The sequence below is a fragment of the Diabrotica undecimpunctata genome, chromosome 2 (assembly GCF_040954645.1).
Source record: "Diabrotica undecimpunctata isolate CICGRU chromosome 2, icDiaUnde3, whole genome shotgun sequence".
In the NCBI taxonomy this organism is placed as follows: domain Eukaryota; kingdom Metazoa; phylum Arthropoda; class Insecta; order Coleoptera; family Chrysomelidae; genus Diabrotica; species Diabrotica undecimpunctata.
In genome coordinates this window covers 51,075,104-51,094,539 of record NC_092804.1, presented here as the reverse complement: position 1 = coordinate 51,094,539, position 19,436 = coordinate 51,075,104, and the positions used below count along the sequence as shown (strand labels likewise).

The window sequence follows — 19,436 nt, the reverse complement described above, 5'->3', positions numbered from 1 at the left end:
TTCAATGAAAAATTTTACTCCCAAATTTTTGGAACACCTATGGGTTCCCCGATTAGTCCCATCCTTGCTACTATTGTAACTGATCATCTCTTAGACAATGTGATCACACAATTACCTTTCGAATTACCATTTATATATAAATATGTCGATGACATCATATGTGCAGTCCCATCTTATCACATCAATACCACATTAAACATTTTTAATTCATTTAATGAACATCTTCAGTTCACAATTGAAACCGAAACAGATCTTAGTATACCATTTATAGACACAAAGGTAATAAGAACAAATGACAATATTCTGACATTGGATTGGTACCAAAAGCCAACAGCATCGGGAAGGTATATGAATTACTTTTCAAACCACACCACTCGTCAAAAATATAATACAGTATTGGGTATGAAAAACAGGGTAATGTCCATTGTTGATGATAATTTGTTACAAAAAAATCTGGACATATACAAAATTTTTCGAAACAACGGCTATCCTAAACATATTTTAAAAAAACTCATTTACAGCAGTAATTTCTATGATGGTCCTGTCCTTGATTCTAACAATGAGTCAATCAAATACAAAAAACTCCCCTTTGTTAACGGTCTAACCCAGTCTGTCGTATCCATATTTAAAGATGTTTCTAATATTAATATAGCTAAATACAATACCATAAATAGCAAACAACTTTTTTCTAAAATTAAAGACCCAGTACCAACCTTATATAGGAGTAATGTGGTATATGAAATACCGTGTCTAGGATGTGAAAAAAGCTACATTGGCCATACATCGCAGTGGCTAAAACAACGTATCACACAGCATAAAAGTGATTGCCGCTTAGGAAAAAATTCTTGCGAGTTGTCGAGCACTACAAAAACAATGCTCGTATTTTGGCACAGACTGAAAATTACAAAAGTAGGTTATTTTTGGAGATGTACCACATTAACAAAAATAAACAAACTTTAAATTATAAAAGAGACACGGGGCAATTAAGCAACATATATTGCAATATATTAAACAAAATTTAAAACTACACTCACCTTAATGATTAATCATACTAACTAGCCTTAATGATTAATTAAAGAAATACTATTCCTCTAATGTTTTCTTACATTGTTATTTTTTTCATTTTGAAATAATTTTTACTTGTTCCATCTTATTTATTGTTAACGAACGTGCTCAAAGATATTTTAAATTTTAACATGCATTTTATTAAATGTACAGTCTCATCAACAATAATGTTATTTTAATATTCAATTTTATTTATGTGTATAATCTTTTAATTTCTGTAAGTATTGTAAATCTAAGTGTACGTCAGTGTTTTGAAATGTTTGTTTTTTACAGTTACTCCCGATGAAGCTATTAAATAAATGGCGAAATATTGAGCTTTAGAAAAACAAAGATTTTTATTTAATATAGGCCACATACCCGATATTTCCAACATATTTTATAAATTGTTTTTTGGTCGAAATAATCACGTTAAATATATATAATATATATATATATATATATATATATATATATATATATATATATATATATATATAAAACGTGTTTCAACGATTTGGAATTGACTTTAAAATTTGACCCCCCCCCCCAGAAACTCAGAAACCAAGAGTTTCTTTAATATTAAAAAAAACACGTCAATTTGTATTGGGATGGGACGAATTTTCATGCAAAATTCATGCCTCAAATGTAACCCCCTACTGCCCCGCATCAACCACCAGTTTTTTTTTAATAGCAAGTGTGGTCGAATGGCGCAAGTTACAGTACAATGACCGCTACCATCCAGTAAGTTCCACCACGTGGATTCCAACACGGGGCTACCGCTTGAACATTCTGGACTAAATTGCGACGTATTGAACAGCAAGATCAGCAATTAATAAATTATAAAACACCATGTTAAAATCAATATTTTTCAGTCTGATTTAAATTATTATTGTTGTTACTAAAATCTTTGTAAGTCGAAATAAAAGTTTTAATTGTGAAGTTCAGTTTTTAAAAAAGTATTTTTCCCAAGAACATTCATAATTGGCGCAGAGTCAGTACGGAAGTGGAAGAGTCTTTATAGATCCTCGTCACTTTTAAGTGTTTGTCCACTGTTCCAAGAACCAGCCCCAGGGAAACCGTCTGCAGAGTTCACCCGAGGGAATTAGAGAATTAGAATTTAGAAGACGTCTTCAGGAGCAAAGGAATGCACATCGGCATCGTCTTTATCCTGTAAGCGATTTTATTATTACTTAGAATTAAGAAGATTAGATTTTGAAAGAATTTTTAATAAATCAGACTCCTCTGAGTCCTTAGATTGAATCAGAGCTAAATTAGAAGATAAATAAAACAAAGATTTGAATAGATTAACAAAGATTAAAGTAATTTAAAAATATCTCCTCTAAGTCCTTAGATTGACTTTAGAGTCAGATTTACACAAAATTGAATAGCTTAATAAATACTATATATTAATAAACATAGAGATTAATAGGTAGAAAATAAGTAGATTAAGATTTATATATTTATATATTGATTATTGAAAATTACTATACCGATTTGACTATTGACTATATATTATATTGAAAATTTTTAAAATATGGCAGTTCCACAATTTGACGTTAAAAATTTATGCATTCTTCCAAATTTTGACGGAAATCCAAATGAATTACATGAATTTATTAAAGTTTCTACAATACTTCTAAACCATTATTATGACAGACTTAATGCAGCTAGTATACAAAACAAATTTTTGCTTCATGGTATTATCAGTAAATTAACAGGTAGAGCCAAAGAAGTTATATCTGTATATGGATGCGAAAGTTGGGATGAAATAAAAAACGCATTAATTCAAAATTTTGGAGACCAGAGAGACGAAAATTCGCTTACAAGGGATCTAGTAAATTTAAGACAAGGCTCAACAGAATCTATTATGCATTTTTACGAAAAAATCATGGGACTTTTAAGCTGTATTAATAATTACCTAGAATTACATACCATAAATGCCGATATTAAAAGGAGCAAACAAGAATTTTTCCGTCAACAAGCTCTTACAACATTTTTAGCAGGCCTACGAGAACCAATGGGTTCTGTTATCAGAGCAATGAGACCAGGAAGTTTAGCCACGGCAATACAATACGTACAGGAAGAAAATAATGTTCGATATCTTCAAAAAAATCAAATAAGTCAACCTTCAACATCAGGAAGAAGCGAAAATTATCAAGAACGCCGACCTCAGAGACAGCAGATGCCTGTACAAATCCAGAAACCATTGTACCAGCAGACAAATTTTGCACCTCCACGATGGCAGCAACCAATGAGACAATTCTATCCGCAGAATCAGTTTCAGCAACCACATCGGCAACAAAACTTCGATCAATTTAGACAAAATTCAAACCCTCCAGCATTCAGGACCCAGAACCAGTCAAATGTATGGGCACCCAAACCTGGACAGTCAAAACAGTCTAGACCAACACCTATGAGTGGAATATCAGAAACCACGACCAGAGGCCGTCCAAATTTTACACCAAATTACCGAGCACAGCCAAAATTCACCGTAGAAGAACTTTACAATATACAATGCCACGGAGATGAGCAAGAAGAGAATGCCAACTACAATGATTACTACGAACCTGAATACGACAATTTTCTACAAGATACATACGAAAATCAACCAACCGAATACGAAGAAAACGTAAATTTTCGAGAGGACCCACCAGAAGCAATCGGAACGTAATTGAACTTCATTCATTCCCCGACAAGAAGGAGCTACCCTACATCGAAATCTCTAAGCCTTCTTTACGACTTTTAATCGATACAGGATCCACAAAGTCATTTCTAAATCCAGAAATAGCTTCTTCATATTTTCCAAGTTACATAAAACATGAACCCTTTGTCGTCACATCAATTTTTCAAAACTATTCCCAAAAATATTGTGCCGAAATTCCTTCATTTTCAGAATTTAATTCTGACAGCAAAATGAAATTTTACCTCTTTAAGTTTCACAAAACTTTCGATGGTCTTATTGGCCTCGACAATCTAAAACTCTTCGAAGCCCAATTAAACTTCCCTAAATCGCTTCTAGTTACAAAAGATTCTACAATCCCCATTAAATATTACGAAACAAATAAAACACAATTTTATTCCATTCATTTGGAAGCAAATTCTATTAGCCAAGTGAAAATTCCTGTCAAAGAAGAAAAAGGAACCATCATTATTCCTACCCAAAAAGTACAAGGCGTCGTAGTACGAGAAGCCCTTGCTAACGCCGAGAACCACCTTGCCTGGACCGAAATTGCCAACTTCACGTCAGACCCCATTCATCTTTCCCTTATGGAACCACTCGAAAGCAATAAAATAGACATCCAAGATTTCCATATATATTCCATGGAAACAACCTCCGGACCAGACTACAGACAAGATATCGACGACTTAATTAAAACTGAACATCTTAACGAAGAAGAAGAGGAACAAGTTCGCCACCTATGCCGAAAATTCTCCGATATATTTCACCAACCAGACACTCCTCTCAGCTTTACTAACGAAGTTAAACACCACATCAGAACCAAGGATGAGGAGCCTGTATATACGAAATCATACCGGTATCCGTATGTGCACAAGGAAGAAGTAAAGAAACAAATCTCTTCAATGTTAGAGCAAGGGATCATTCGACCAAGTCAATCGCCATGGTCCTCGCCTATTTGGGTCGTGGCAAAGAAACCAGATTCATCCGGTAAAATAAAGTGGAGAATAGTAGTAGATTATAGAAAGGTCAACGAGAAGACAATTGACGACCGATACAGAATTCCTCACATTAGCGATATTTTGGACAAATTGGGAAGATGTCAATATTTTACGACCCTCGACTTAGCAAGCGGATTTCACCAAATCGAGATGGCTGAAGAAGACATTCCCAAAACAGCATTTAATGTGGAAAATGGACACTATGAATATTTAAGAATGCCTTTTGGACTTAAGAACGCTCCGTCCACGTTCCAACGTATGATGGACAACGTATTGAAGGGACTTCAAGGAGAAATATGCCTCGTCTATATGGACGACGTAATAGTATATTCAACATCACTACAGGAACACATAGTAAATCTCACAAAAGTATTTCAACGACTAAGAGAAGCCCGACTAAAAATCCAAGTCGACAAATGCGAATTCTTAAAAAAGCAAGTTAATTTTCTAGGACACGTAGTCACACAAGAAGGCATAAAACCGAATCCAGCGAAAATTGAAGCAATAGAAAAATATCCAATACCGAAAACAGCGAAAGAAATAAGAGCATTTGTTGGACTACTGGGATATTACAGGAAGTTTATTCGAGACTTCGCAAAAATCACAAAACCTCTAACAAGATGCTTAAAAAAGGATGCAAAGATCGAACATACACCCGAATTCGTAGAATGCTTTGAAACGTGCAGGAAATTATTAATGAATGAGCCATTATTGCAATATCCAGATTTTTCCAAACCGTTTAACCTCACAACAGATGCCAGTAACTTCGCTATCGGTGCAGTACTTTCCCAAGGACCAGTTGGCAGTGATAAACCAATCGCCTTTGCTTCCAGGACACTAAATGAAACCGAAACCAAGTACTCCACAATAGAAAAGGAAATGTTAGCAATGGTGTGGGCAACTAAGTATTTTCGACCTTACCTATTTGGAAGAAAATTTAAAATACTTTCAGACCACCGTCCTTTGCAATACCTATTCTCCCTAAAGGAACCCAACTCCAAACTAGTACGTTGGAGATTAAAATTAGAAGAATTTGACTACGAAGTAATTTACAAAAAAGGCAAAGCTAATACAAATGCGGACGCACTGTCTCGAATCGAAATACACACAAAGGAAACTAAGGACATCGATTCACAAATTAAGGAAGTCTTTGATGATTTAGTAGACATGGAAGACGATGGATGGTCAACGACTAATAATCCAGATGCAGATCGAATAATCGACGAGATTGTACAAGAAAAAGCAACAGAATTAATTCCAGAAAACATCCCAGAAGATACTGTTGAAAACGAAGATCAAAACATCCCAGAAGGCACTGTCGAAAACGAAGATCAAAACATAGACGAAGACGGAAATGAAACCATACATACAGCAGTAGAAAACCCAATTCTTGGTATACCTATTTCGGAAAAACCACTTAACTTCTACAATAACCAAATTATAGTCAGAATCGTCAACTACAATCCACGACCTCCAGCAATTATACAAACCTTTCCGAATAAAAGACGTTATCATATCCAGCTGTCGAAAGATCAGTTAAAAGCTGATACTATAAAAATTTTTAAGGAACACCTCAACCCGAAAAAGAAGTATGCAATTTTATTTGAAGCGGAAGAAGAAATTTTTGCAGAAATTTGCAAAATTATCAGGAAAACTTTTAAACACAACGCATATGACTTAGTAAAGTGCAATCTTTTATTGGAAGATGTTAACCTAGAAGAACAACAAAAAGAGATTATAAAAAACTATCATGAAGGAAAAACGAACCATAGAGGAATAGCTGAAACAGAAAGTCAAATAAGGAAACGATACTACTGGCCTAATATGAAGAAGGACATAGAAGATATCATAAACTTTTGTGATATATGTCAAGAAAATAAATACGACAGACTTCCTCCCAAACCAAAATTTATGGTTACACCAACTCCCACTAAACCACTGGAAATAGTTCACATTGATTTATTCCAGGCTGATGGACAGAAGTTTCTAACCATAATAGACGCATTTTCGAAATATGGGCAAGCCTACCCAATAAATGGAGGAAACGCAATCAATGTACTCAACGCCCTATTGATTTTTATAACACATCATGGACTCCCAACAATGATAGTAGCCGATAATGGTACGGAATTTAAAAATGGAGTAATACAAGAATTTGTAGACTCTCATAAAATCTCAATCCACTATACAACACCAGAGAATCCGCAATCCAACGGGATGATTGAGAGATTTCATTCTACGTTAATCGAACATCTTCGAATCCTAAGGAACACCAAAGCAAAGCTCTCGATTAAAGAACAAATGCTATACGCTATAATTGGGTACAATAATTCCATACATTCAGCAACGAAGTTAAGACCCATCGACATATTAAACGGACATATCGACGCAAAAGATCCCTTTGACGTTGACATACAGAAAGTAATACTGAACAATTATATCCAAAATCATAGAGAGATAACAAAGGAATTATACAAGGAAGTAAACCAGCAAATACAAGAGAATAAAAATAAAGTCATTGAAAATAGAAATAAATCGAGACAAGACCCTATTACGTATAAACCAAGCACAAAAATCTATACACGAAAAACAGTTACCAGAAATAAATTACTTCCGCGATATTCCGCAAAACATATAAAAAGAAATAACGAAGTGACTGTAAAAACATCAAAAACTACAGTTCACAAGAAAAACATAAAACATCAACCTAAATCAAAAACTAATTCTAAACCGTCCGCACAGGATCACCCTGACGATGAGAGAAGAAGAGAAGATCAAGGACCTGAAAGACAACCCAGGATTAATTCCCCTCAACCTGGGACAAGCAAAGATTCATACTAGTACACACGATTTCATATACTTTTTCAAACTACTACCAATAAAAGAAGAATTTGACAGAATTGAAACCAGTACGACGCAAAGACCACAGCAGTTCAAAATGGACTTAGCCATTACCTTTTTCGTGTAAATTGATTGAAAATGAAAATTTATCCTTCATTTTCTTGTCCTATCTTATTAATCTTAACTTATCCGTCCAAACTTATCTCATCAATCTTCCGCCCAGATACAAATTCAAAACCCCAATCCAGAGTTACATAAATTCAAGGACAACCATCCCAGAGCAACCGCTAATGCTTCCCAAAATAAGGACCATAGATATTCAAACAGCGATTAAATTCAAATCATTAAGGATTTGAATCATCAATTCTCTAAGGAAGATGAACATCTAGAGACAATTAATCCGAAATTATGGAACCATAGCCATAACCATTTTTGGATGACTCCTTTATATATCTTTATTACAATAATCTGCCTCTATATATGTTACAGGTATAAAACAAATAACAAAAAAACCCAACTCTAGCGACGAAACTCCAGAAGAGGCCAACTCAACAGTTCTGTTCGTCCCTCACAAAACTTCTTCAGGGGATGGAGTAGTTACAGTACAATGACCGCTACCATCCAGTAAGTTCCACCACGTGGATTCCAACACGGGGCTACCGCTTGAACATTCTGGACTAAATTGCGACGTATTGAACAGCAAGATCAGCAATTAATAAATTATAAAACACCATGTTAAAATCAATATTTTTCAGTCTGATTTAAATTATTATTGTTGTTACTAAAATCTTTGTAAGTCGAAATAAAAGTTTTAATTGTGAAGTTCAGTTTTTAAAAAAGTATTTTTCCCAAGAACATTCATAATTCGCATCATTTGAAAAGTATTTTTTTCTCTACACGGAATAAAATTTCTACTGCTCCCAATACAAATTCATGTATTTTCTTAAATTTTGAAGAATATCTTGGATTCTGAATTTTCGTTGGAACACACCCCCGTAAAGGGATGAGCAAGTCTCATAGGCTGGTTCAATTAAATTACTTGCTTGCTTGCTTATTGTTTGTTATTTTTAGGTAATCAAGATACTTCAAGAATTGCTCAACCCGATAAATATACAGCTAATTCCTTTTCAAGGGTAACGGTAACATCTGGAACTGCTAATCTATCAAAAAGTACAGTAAGTATTATATTATTTGTTACGAATACATTTTGCGGCTAATAATTTTGTTGTTAATACATTCAAGTAAATAAAATAGTTCTATATTTCAATAGATCCAGTATTTCGCTCTAATTATGCTATTATACTTTCGGATTTAGAGGCTGTAGTTAGAATTATTTCGTTTTAAGTTTTTGCACAGCTTTGCAAAAATCTGCACAGCTGCTCAATAGCCTGTCGGACGATGACCTGCAGCATTTACAAAACTAAATAACGGGCATGTGTTATGCCATCAGTCTGGAAACTTAACTGTCAGATTACCCTTGAAGTAGATTCTATTTATTTTATTTTAGTTTATTTTATTAGTTAGGCCCCGGATTTATGAAGTGAAGTACCTATATATTTTTATTGATTTCTTCTTTTTCAAGTTTCTTTGTTGTAAAGGTTGGAAGTCATCAAGTCGATGGTATACAACACATATTGGTGTTATTGAACCAATTGTGTAGTTTTTATAATCGTGAATATCTTCTTTCTATTATATTTTATTGCATTATAAGGTGAAATAATTAATATTTGTCTCCTCTTATGATGTGTCTCAGGCAGCGCAGTTTCCTCTTTTCAGTCAGTCAGTAAGTTCAACTTCTTTCTCTTTTTTTTTATTATTAACACCTCGTCATTAGTGATTCTCTCTAAGCATGAAAGTAATATGATAATATATGTTTCATATTGAAATGTTTAGCATGACTGCTGTAGGCTGACCTTTTTTGACGTTAATGCTTCACTAAAGAAAATTAGACAGTAAAGACACAGAACTGGCACCACTTAACGTTAATCGACAAACACGTTATGACAGGAAAAGACTATCTTATATGTGGTTTCCCACTGATCAAGATAAGCTCTTGTAGATGTCACGCAATTATCGGATTGTGTCCGATTAACAATGTCAGACTATCAGGATTCTATTGTAAGACTAATTACTATCGTTAAAAGTATATAGTAGCAATCAACTCAAAATATATTCTTCTTTATTTATTTATTTGATTCTAACGTCGTCAGAGCAGTCTTTTCTTGTTATAGATACAAAAGTATGATCCATCCCACTCTGTTGCATCCCCAATCCCAGCAACCACAACAGCGATAGTCTCATCATTGATGACTTTGTCAGGGACAATCGTTCCAGTTCAAACTCGATCGTATACTTCATCCTCAGATTCAATAACTAAAGAAGTTGAAGAGAGCTTAGACTCAAAAATATCACCTGAATGTGAAACAAAATCAGAAGATGAAGCAAAACCGGAAAAAATGAAAAAAACTGAGGACAATCTAGAAGCTGATGTAGCAACAAACTTTACCGTGATTAGAACACAATTAGAAACTGAAGAAAGGTCAGATATGAAAGACAAATTGGAATCAGAAGTAAAATTTGACAGTAACGAGCAATCGTATGGTACAAGATCTCTAGAAGAAAATCAAACAAATTCGGGCGTAGATATAACTCCAATACAAGGTGTCGAGAGTAAAAAAGAGTCCCATATAGGAGAGAACCGTTTTGATAATACAGGAGAAAATAAAACAGAGAGTAGTATGGAATCGATAGTTGATCCAAGTTATCTTAAAGATCATGATCAGAATATTAAAATTTTAAAACCAGATGATTTAACTTCCGAATTTAGAAAAGCACCAATTACTCCTAATGATGATCCGTTAGCTACATTAGCTTCTGTTGCTTTGGATCATTATGAAGAGTTAAAACGGACCGAAAACAATGCCCAAGATCCTGTACAACCTCTTAAAGACATTTGGTATACTGTTCGCATCATAAGGGGTAATAGTTGTGACGTGCGGGATTATTTTTTGTTAAATGACGAGAACGCTGATCTAACCTTGGACACTTTGCCTTATACCGTACCTTATCCTTCAGGCTTTAGTCTTGAACCCGGTACTGCCTACAAGTTCAGAGTCGCTGCTATCAACTTCTTAGGTCGAAGTGATTGGAGTGAGGTAGGTGACAACTAAATGTTTTTACTTCTAATCAAATTTATAGTAAATATTAAAAGTGTTTTTTTTTGCTCATCTCGGTAGCGTATCCCGTAAAAACTCGGTGATTCGCGAGTTCATTCTGTTTGACAAGCGATATTTTTTTAATTTAAAAAATCACAAATTTTTATATTCGTGTATCTATATCAGTTAGGGTACCGCAGTAGTTGGAATTTAATAAGTAAGTCTTATTAAATTCGAACTACACACAGTATAAATACGAATAATTAAAAAATAAAAATCTTACGATGTCATATCTTATTTTTTGGGCATAGGCTGTTAATCTGCAGATATCTGTGTTAGGATTAAGTATACACAAATAAAAGAGGCTTATAGTTTAACGTATATTCCGAACCAATGGCGCTACAGCCCAAAACGAGCCTTGATCCTCTCCAAACTATGCCTCCAGCATTACTGATCCCGCGCTGCTGTTCTACTAGTTCTCACGTCTAGCAAATTTTGCGCGTCCTTTGCCATCTTATCCTCCCATCTTTTCCGTGGCCTTCCTTTTGGTCTTGCCTCCTACATTTTATTAACTTCTTTTCAGCAATCTGTCGGTCTCCATTCTCACTACAGGACCAGCCCATTTAAGTCTCTGAAATTTAACAAATTCTGAGATCGGTGCCTTTTTGAACGCTTGTTCCATGGTTGTACCTGGATCTCCATACTCCGTTTTGGTAAATAGGTCCAGATATTTTCCTTATGATTTTTTTTTTTTCAAAAACTTCCATTTCTTATTTTTTCTGCTATCACTTATGTCTCACATCCATAACATACCATTGGCCTAATAATAGTTTTTTAGATCCTAATTTTCTATCTCCAGTGTGTGGTTTTGGAGCGAAACTTATGGGCGAATGAGAAATAAGCATTTCCTGTTACTATTCTATAAGTTACATTAGTTGGAGAGATTTTTGACGCCGAAAATTTTTTTCATTAAGTATATACACAATTTTTGTATTTAGTATGGTTGAGGGCCATATGCAGTTTAGATACACACTCTTCTTTACGATCGAAATTAATCGGGTGTTTTTGAAATTTTGTATTTAATGTGTAATATGATATGAGTAGATTAGGTTCGGTTAGGTTCCATTAAGCATCTGTCTTTCTTCGAATAAAATTCGATGGTTGTATTGAGTATTGTGTGATGGTACCTTTCCAAGTGCGAAACACTCCTTGAAATGAGCAGCCATTGACGTTTTGAAGAGGACCTTTTCAATCGTATAGACTAAGATTTGTGCATACTTTATACTAGTTTACCGAAAGAATGTCAAAAAACGATGGAAAAAGTACTTTGACAGTTTATTAAATAATGAATTTGACAGAAAACTAATTGAACTAACGGAGAAAGTAACAGCAATGGTTACCAAAATATCTATAGCTAGAGATGTGATACAGGGTCAACAAAATTATAGACATCAGTGGAAGTGTCTCATTTACATTTCGCCATAAGTTTCTATCTTGGGTCATACCAATCAATTCCATTTACCGATATATCCTGCCCAAGTGCCTCCCTCGGGTCTTCTTTCCTCTTTCCTCACATACTCCTTCCAGGAACTTACAAATTAGCGAGTCTTCGTATTGGGAGATTAACGTCTCGACATTGAACATGCCCGTACCATCTTAATCTATGCTTTCTCATTTTGACATCAAGTCGACAGTAATTTCTTTCTAGATCTTCCCCTTTTCCTTCTACTTCTAATACTTATTTGCCTTGTAATTCTTTCTGGTTTCATTCTAATAATATGTCCGAACCAGAACATTTTCTTCTATTTAATGTACTCAGTAATAGGTGCTTGCTTTGTCAATTGTCTGATATCTTCATTTCTTATCCTGTCCTATTTTGTTTTTCTGCACATTTTTGTCAAATATTTCATTCTAATTGGGTTCATTTTTTATTGATGTTTTTTCTAGATTGCCTAGTTTTCTCTTGCATATGTTGTTATTGGTGCTGTTATCGTATTGTGAATTTTTCTCTTGACTTCCATTTTTACAACTTTCTGTCTTAGTGTTGTTGTATTAATTGTGTAGTATAATGATGTATTGTCTATTTTGCCATCGTCAGTCACAATGTTGCCCAGATACGCGTACGTTGCTAAATGATACTTGATTTACACTTCGATATGTGCCGCTGGTAAATAATCAAACTCCGTGTAAAAAAGGGACTTTATTTGAATTAATGCAATAAATACATGAATATTTTGAACGGCAAGGCGTCTGTCCCGCTTAAATTTGTGTTTCGCTAATCGCCGGCCTGGTTCTTCGAATTCTGCTTGTGACTTCGTGCGACTGGTTTTCTGCGACTAGTTTTTTGATTTCAATCTTCGCATATGGCATTCGATATCGTCTCCGCAACTGCTATGTTGCCGTATTGGAAAAAATGTATGAAGTTAACTCAAAAGATATAATAGCATGAACAGTTGTTAGTTTTTCTAATATTGTTCCATTACATTTAATTTTAATTAAGTTTTGAGCTTCTTTTTGATTAGCGGGTTAAGTGCCATGAGAAGCTAACACGGACTTACACATAAAAGTTATATACGGGCCGCGTAATGCTGACGTGGACTCACACGCTAGGTCGTCAGAAAATGATGTGTAGCTCAACAGAACTCATTTAAAATACACGGGGACATTTCGAACCCGGCCAGATGGTCTAGAAAGCATACTTGGCCTGTGCTTCTGAGATGTCAACGAGGAGTCACACGGCCCATAATATTTATAAGTAACAATTACGTAATTATAGATTTTTTTGTTATATATTCATAGTAAGAATACATTTTATGCAAAATAAGCTTCATTTTCATAAAACAAAACGTAATAACATTATATCAAAATTGTATCTAAAGTACTAATTTAATTTTTTGTCACGGAATGTATGACAAAAAAACAGCCAGGGCAATAGAACTTTTTACAGCCATCACATGTCGATGAGGTGTTGGCTGCTTTCCTCTGTGCTACTTGGCTTCCTTCCTCTTCTACCATTTTTGCGTAACACGTTGTACGTCGTCTTCTGCTTGCACGACCAACATCGCTGAGTTTGTAACTATTTGCCATAATGACTGGGTGACAATAAAATCTCCTAATATGCCCCGAATTACTGCTTCCTTGAATTTGGTAATCGTCATGCTTTCATTGGCAATGCTTTGATGCGCGACATATACCATTTTATTCCTTTACGTAATGCCGAATTATAGCTTTTAATTTGATCTGATACATCAATGAAGCTTTTATATTTATTATATTCGATGACATTTTTTGGCTTTACAACATCACGGCGTGTCTTCTGCATTGTCACCATTTCGTCAGCGAATTTGGTACTAATCATCAATACATGTCGCTTGTTCCTCCACTTCTGAACAACGATGTCCGAATTACTTTCTGCAGTTACATGTTCGCCTACTTTTAATTTTTTGGAAATGACGTATTTGGGATTATATTTGCGGTTTGCACGTAGCGTACCAATCATATAAGATTTTCGGTATAGGAGTTCATGTGCAAGTGTGACAGAACTGTAGTAGTTATCAATCGCAAGTGTTCGTCCTTTGTCAAGCAGTCAATCTATAAGTTTCATTAAGAGCGTAGGCGCAAAATTTCGGACCAATGCTTTTTAAATGCATTCATTTTTTTCGAATCCTGAGAAAACTAACAAATATTTTTGAAAAATTTAAACGCAGAATGAAAGATTACATTATTACCGAGGGCCGAAAGTCCCTTAGAATAAACAAATTTGTACGAGATATTTGAAATTCAAAATCACACTAAATTTTCTCTTTTTTTTTTCACCCCTGTAACTTATTAAAATAAACATTATAGAAGTTTTCAGGGACTTTCGGCCCTCGGTAATAATGTATTCTTTCATTCTGCGTTTAAATTTTTCAAAAATATTAATTAGTTTTCTCAGGATTCGAAAACAAAGAATGCATTTAAAAAGCTTTGGCCCGAAATTTTCCGCCTACGCTCTTAAAATCGTAGATGTGACCACCTTCAAAACAAAGTTTGAATAACTATATCCCAAATTTGGGCCTCTTGTTGGCAATATACTGCTTGAATTTTAGTTGCCATTGAAAAGGCACTAAAGATTCGTCAATGCACACGTTTTTGTCAATGCAACCAAGGAAACGATCTTCTGCAAACGGTTATCTGTTGTTACTAAATTACCTTTGAAATGCAGCGTTTTCCACAATAACTGGAAGCTATTCCTTGACATTACTTTTTTGATATTATTCACATAAAGATCATTCTTTCACCAGTACGAATGAAAAGATAGAAAATGACATAATCCCATCCATACAACTATACCCAGGAATCGTTTTATTTCGGCGACATCAACCGCGTGTTGTGCCACGCGGTAATACGTGCGCTTTTTTCTGTTTCCTTTCTTGACACTGCAGGGCAAAACGATTTGTTTCTTCGACCTAAAAATTAAAAAAAAAAAAATCAAAATATTCGCAGAATTGAAAGAGCGATTTGTTGTAGAAGTTTTCGTATAATTGTGTATAAAAACCTGCAGAATTATAGTCCTCAAATTGGTTCTTCTAAAATTTCCTCTTTGGAGACTTCAGAATGTTGGGCAATGACAGATTCTATAGCAGCATCAACAAACATATTTTTCGAAATTTATATATTCTTCTTCTTTCGGTGGACGCCGATACACCTTGTCCCAACGGTTTGGTATTTCCGGCCACACGTTGTCTTTTTTTATTCTGTTCCGGAGTACTCGATTCATTTTCACTGTCACTAGAATCAGTTGGTTAGTATTCGTCCGAAAGATACGTGTCGCCAAACTCATCTGATTTTTCCTCTGACAGAATTTCTTGCCAATATTTTTCAAGTTTTTGTTGCTCTTGCTTACTGCATTGTACCGCTCTAAGTACTGACAAGAAAAACGTAAGCCACGGCGACGGCTCCTACGCTTGTTAGATTTGCCGACTTGATATCAACAGGAATAGACAAGTCAAGGCGTGATGCCAGGTTGGCCTCTCATAGGCATTTTGTGATACAAATCTTGCTGGTGGCCGCGAAACTCCAACGTGGACTCACATTTGAAAAATGAAATTTTAACCAAAATTCGCATTTTAAGTTAGATTGTGATTTGAAAGTTAAAGAAAGTAATAGAAATACTTTTAAAAAAAAAGTGATCGGCCAATGAAGACATTAAAATGTTCAATATAGTGGCACTTAACCTGTTAACTATCTGTCATCGTTTTTGTTTTATTTATATTCACTTCCATTTTCATTTTTAGTATTTCTTCAATTTACGAATTCACCAGCCTTTGAATTTTATTTTTGTTGTTTGCTACCACTACAATATAATCTGCGTAGAGTAAACTCTATAATTTTACTGGTTGCAAATTCCTGTCTCCAATTATTGTATTTAGGTGTATATAAGAGATATTTTATCTCTTCTTTAGCTTTGAGATTCTTTATAATTCCGTCTAATATTATAAAGAAAAAAAAAGGGTTTAAACTATCTCCCTGTTTTAATCCTTTGTTCATTTTTAATTCATTGGATCTTTGGCCTCCCACTTGTACTTTTCCTTTGACTGTCTTGTATGTACTTTCTATGATTCTGATTAATATTTTAGGAATTTCTATTTTTCCAGACATTTCCATTTTTTTCCTGTCGATCGAATCAAAAGCTGCCTTTAGGTCAATAAAGGTCAAGTACAGTTCTTGATATGAAGATCTTGTTAAATAATATTAAAATATCACAGTAAGAAGACACTATTTGTTTGCTTTTTGTTATTTATGTAAAAATAATATTTTACACCAAACAATACACTCTATATACTCTGATTTTTTTATTTAGGTATCAGAATATAAAACTTGTTTATCAGGAGTCCCAGGTGCTCCTTCTACAATAAAAATAAGCAAATTAGTTGACGGCGCAAATCTTTCTTGGGAACCTCCTAGTGGAAGCCAAGGTGAAATATTAGAATACTCGGTTTATTTGGCTGTGAGAGCTAAGGTAAGTTGTTTTTTTTATTTTTTAAACATGTGAAGTAATATTTTTCTTTGCAGTACAAGGTTAATACTAGTCCTGGTCAACTCGCCTTTGTGCGGGTTTACTGTGGCCCAAACAATAAGTGCATTATAAGTAATTCATCTTTGTCCGCTGCCTACATAGACAAAACAACTAAAACAGCAATAATACTTCGTATTGCTGCTAAGAATGAAAAAGGTTACGGACATGCCAAGGAAGTTAGGTGGTTGCAAGGTAAGATAATATTATGAACGTAGACATGGTCATATGTTTTTATGTCTCTCGTGTTCTCTCCAGAGATAGTCACATAACTTTTGTTATATTTTTATATTACATATATATTTTAAAATGAAAAAGTTATAGAACTGAAACGAGAAGCTGCTACGTTTGGTCTATATATAAATGAAAGCAAAACAAAATATATGGAGTGCACAAAATCGAATAAACATGAGAATCTGAAGGTAGACAACCATACCTACAAATATGCCTCCACTTTTCCCTACCTAGGCTCAATAATAAATGACAACAACATCAGTCAAGAAATACAAGCACGGATTCTTAGCGGTAATAAGTGCTTTTATGCATACAAAGACTTAATGAAAAGTAAGTTACAGAGACTTAATTTTCTCTTAGGTCTGCTAACGAATGTCTTTTGAGTCTTCTATTTTATTGTGGTTCTAGCAACGCAGTAATACATTTGCTAGATAGGGCGCTCCTTAAAAATATGTTTTTATAATGAATGAGTATGTATATTCGAAGCTACAGGTAGGAATTTCTGGATATCTCAGTAATAGTTGTATGAGCAGAAGCTTTCCGTCGATTCCAGAAGGTTTCTAGCTCAGGAAACTTGAAGAATTTCAAATTCTTGTGATTCTAATTAATTTATGTTTTGCGTTCCACAAATTTTGTCCCTAACTGTACGTTACGTTTAGTATTAAAGGTGTTCCTATTGGATTTTCTTTCGAATAGTGTTTAAAATGTACCGTACCGACGGTGCTGTATATCGTGCCGCTGAAAATTGCGTATTTGTAACATAAATATAACAGAAAAAACAAAAAAATATATTTTTGATAGATGTTTATCCATTAAATAATTTCGATTGAGTTTACCGAAAGTACAAGCTGATTATAGCCGCAAATGTCAAACATGGAACAAAAAATTTCGGTATAGCAGTGTTGGCATGTTTTTATAATGTAGATGCTGTATGCTTCAAATATAAAAAGATAAAGCTTTAGAAAAGTACATTTTGTTTATATTATGTTATGAATTCTGCAATTTTTGATTTATATAAAACAACAATGAGTAAATATTTGTTTCTTTGTAGATTAATTGCAGTTAATTATTAGAATTTCTTTTAGCAATTACCCTTTAATATATTAGGGGATAGATTTGGCAATCGTCAAATCAGCAGTTGCCAGATTACAACAGATGTTTGCAACTAATCTCCAAATAGACAAATATTTACTCGTTATTACTTCATATAAATTAAAAATTACAGAATTCATAAAATAGTATAATAAAAATGTACTTTTTAAAAGCTTTATCTCTTTATTTAGTTTTATATATTTGAAGCATACAACATATGCATTATAAAAACATGCCAACACTGCCAAACCGAAATATTTTTGACATTTGCGGCTATATTCCGCTTGTACTTTCGGTAAACTCAACCATAATTTCTTTCAGATCCATCATCCAAATCAAAACGCCTTGCAGAATCCCAACCACTAGCAGTTAAGAAAGTAAAGTATGGTAAGGAAGGAATATAAAAATACAAAGTGTTTTGTGAATTTAGTGAATATATTATGTTAGATGTTAACTTAAATGTTAAGTGTTCAAATGTATTAACAGTCGGAAAAACTCCACTTTTAGTTATAATAGTATATTAATAAAATCCATTTAGTTGACTACTTTGTTGCCTCATTTTATCTCCCCTACTATTCGTATGCTTTGTCTTCTAATAGGTATTGGCGTCACAGCCTAAATTGATCCCTGTAATTTGTGCCTTCAATAATGGCGATGCTACGCAGTTTAACTCCGTGTTCTGATGTCCATTAAGTCGAACGCGTTCTTTATTATCTAACACTCATCTATTCTGTGGTTCTCTTTTGGTCTTCTATCTAAAATACATGGTTAGTCCATCGAAGTCTGCCGAGTTACGTAAATTTGTCAAAACATACACTTTGTCAAAACTAGGAATCACTTTGAAAATTCTACAATGGGCACGCCCACTTGATGCGCAGCAAAATTACAGGAAATTATCTTAGTAAGAAAAGTAATCTGGACCGTTTAAAAATCAGGTAGTCGGGTACCAGCGTTCATCCATCTCTTTCTCTCTCGAATAATTTATCTGTCTGCTCCCTACGGAGATGGACAAAATGTAAAACTAAAACTTATATTAACTAAAAAAAAAACAGTTGCAAAAATAAAATATAAAAGATTAGATACATTAGGAAAACAACGAAAAGCTTATTTCTTATGGATTTCTTAATAACAAAGTGAATAAAGAATAAAAATCGCAGCACGGTATGTAATCTTATCCACTGACAATGCCATGTAGTATTTTTTTGCTTACTTGCATGGAAGCAGTGGAGAGTGCCAATTCCTTATGAGGGATTTAATAAAAGCGGTTAAAGGAAATTACATTTCTCATAATCGTACAATTATAGAACGATAAAAGGCAACGTATACAGATGAAATTT

At 34.1% G+C, this 19,436-nt stretch overlaps 1 protein-coding gene across 2 annotated transcripts in view; it reads left to right on the top strand.

The window, feature by feature from the left end:
• The window catches only part of LOC140434529 (host cell factor 2-like), a 45,209-nt gene extending 26,591 nt beyond the window's left edge, over positions 1-18,618 (top strand). Inside the window, exons 6-10 of one of the 2 annotated variants that reach the window (XM_072522866.1) lie at positions 8,635-8,738; positions 9,795-10,718; positions 16,561-16,719; positions 16,773-16,968; positions 18,421-18,618. In XM_072522866.1, coding sequence (XP_072378967.1) covers positions 8,635-8,738; positions 9,795-10,718; positions 16,561-16,719; positions 16,773-16,968; positions 18,421-18,503 — 1,466 coding nt within the window. In that variant the 3' untranslated portion in view covers positions 18,504-18,618. The remainder of the gene's footprint in view (positions 1-8,634; positions 8,739-9,794; positions 10,719-16,560; positions 16,720-16,772; positions 16,969-18,420) is intronic. The other variant, XM_072522865.1, reaches the window with a different exon arrangement.
• Positions 18,619-19,436: the final 818 nt, after the last annotated feature.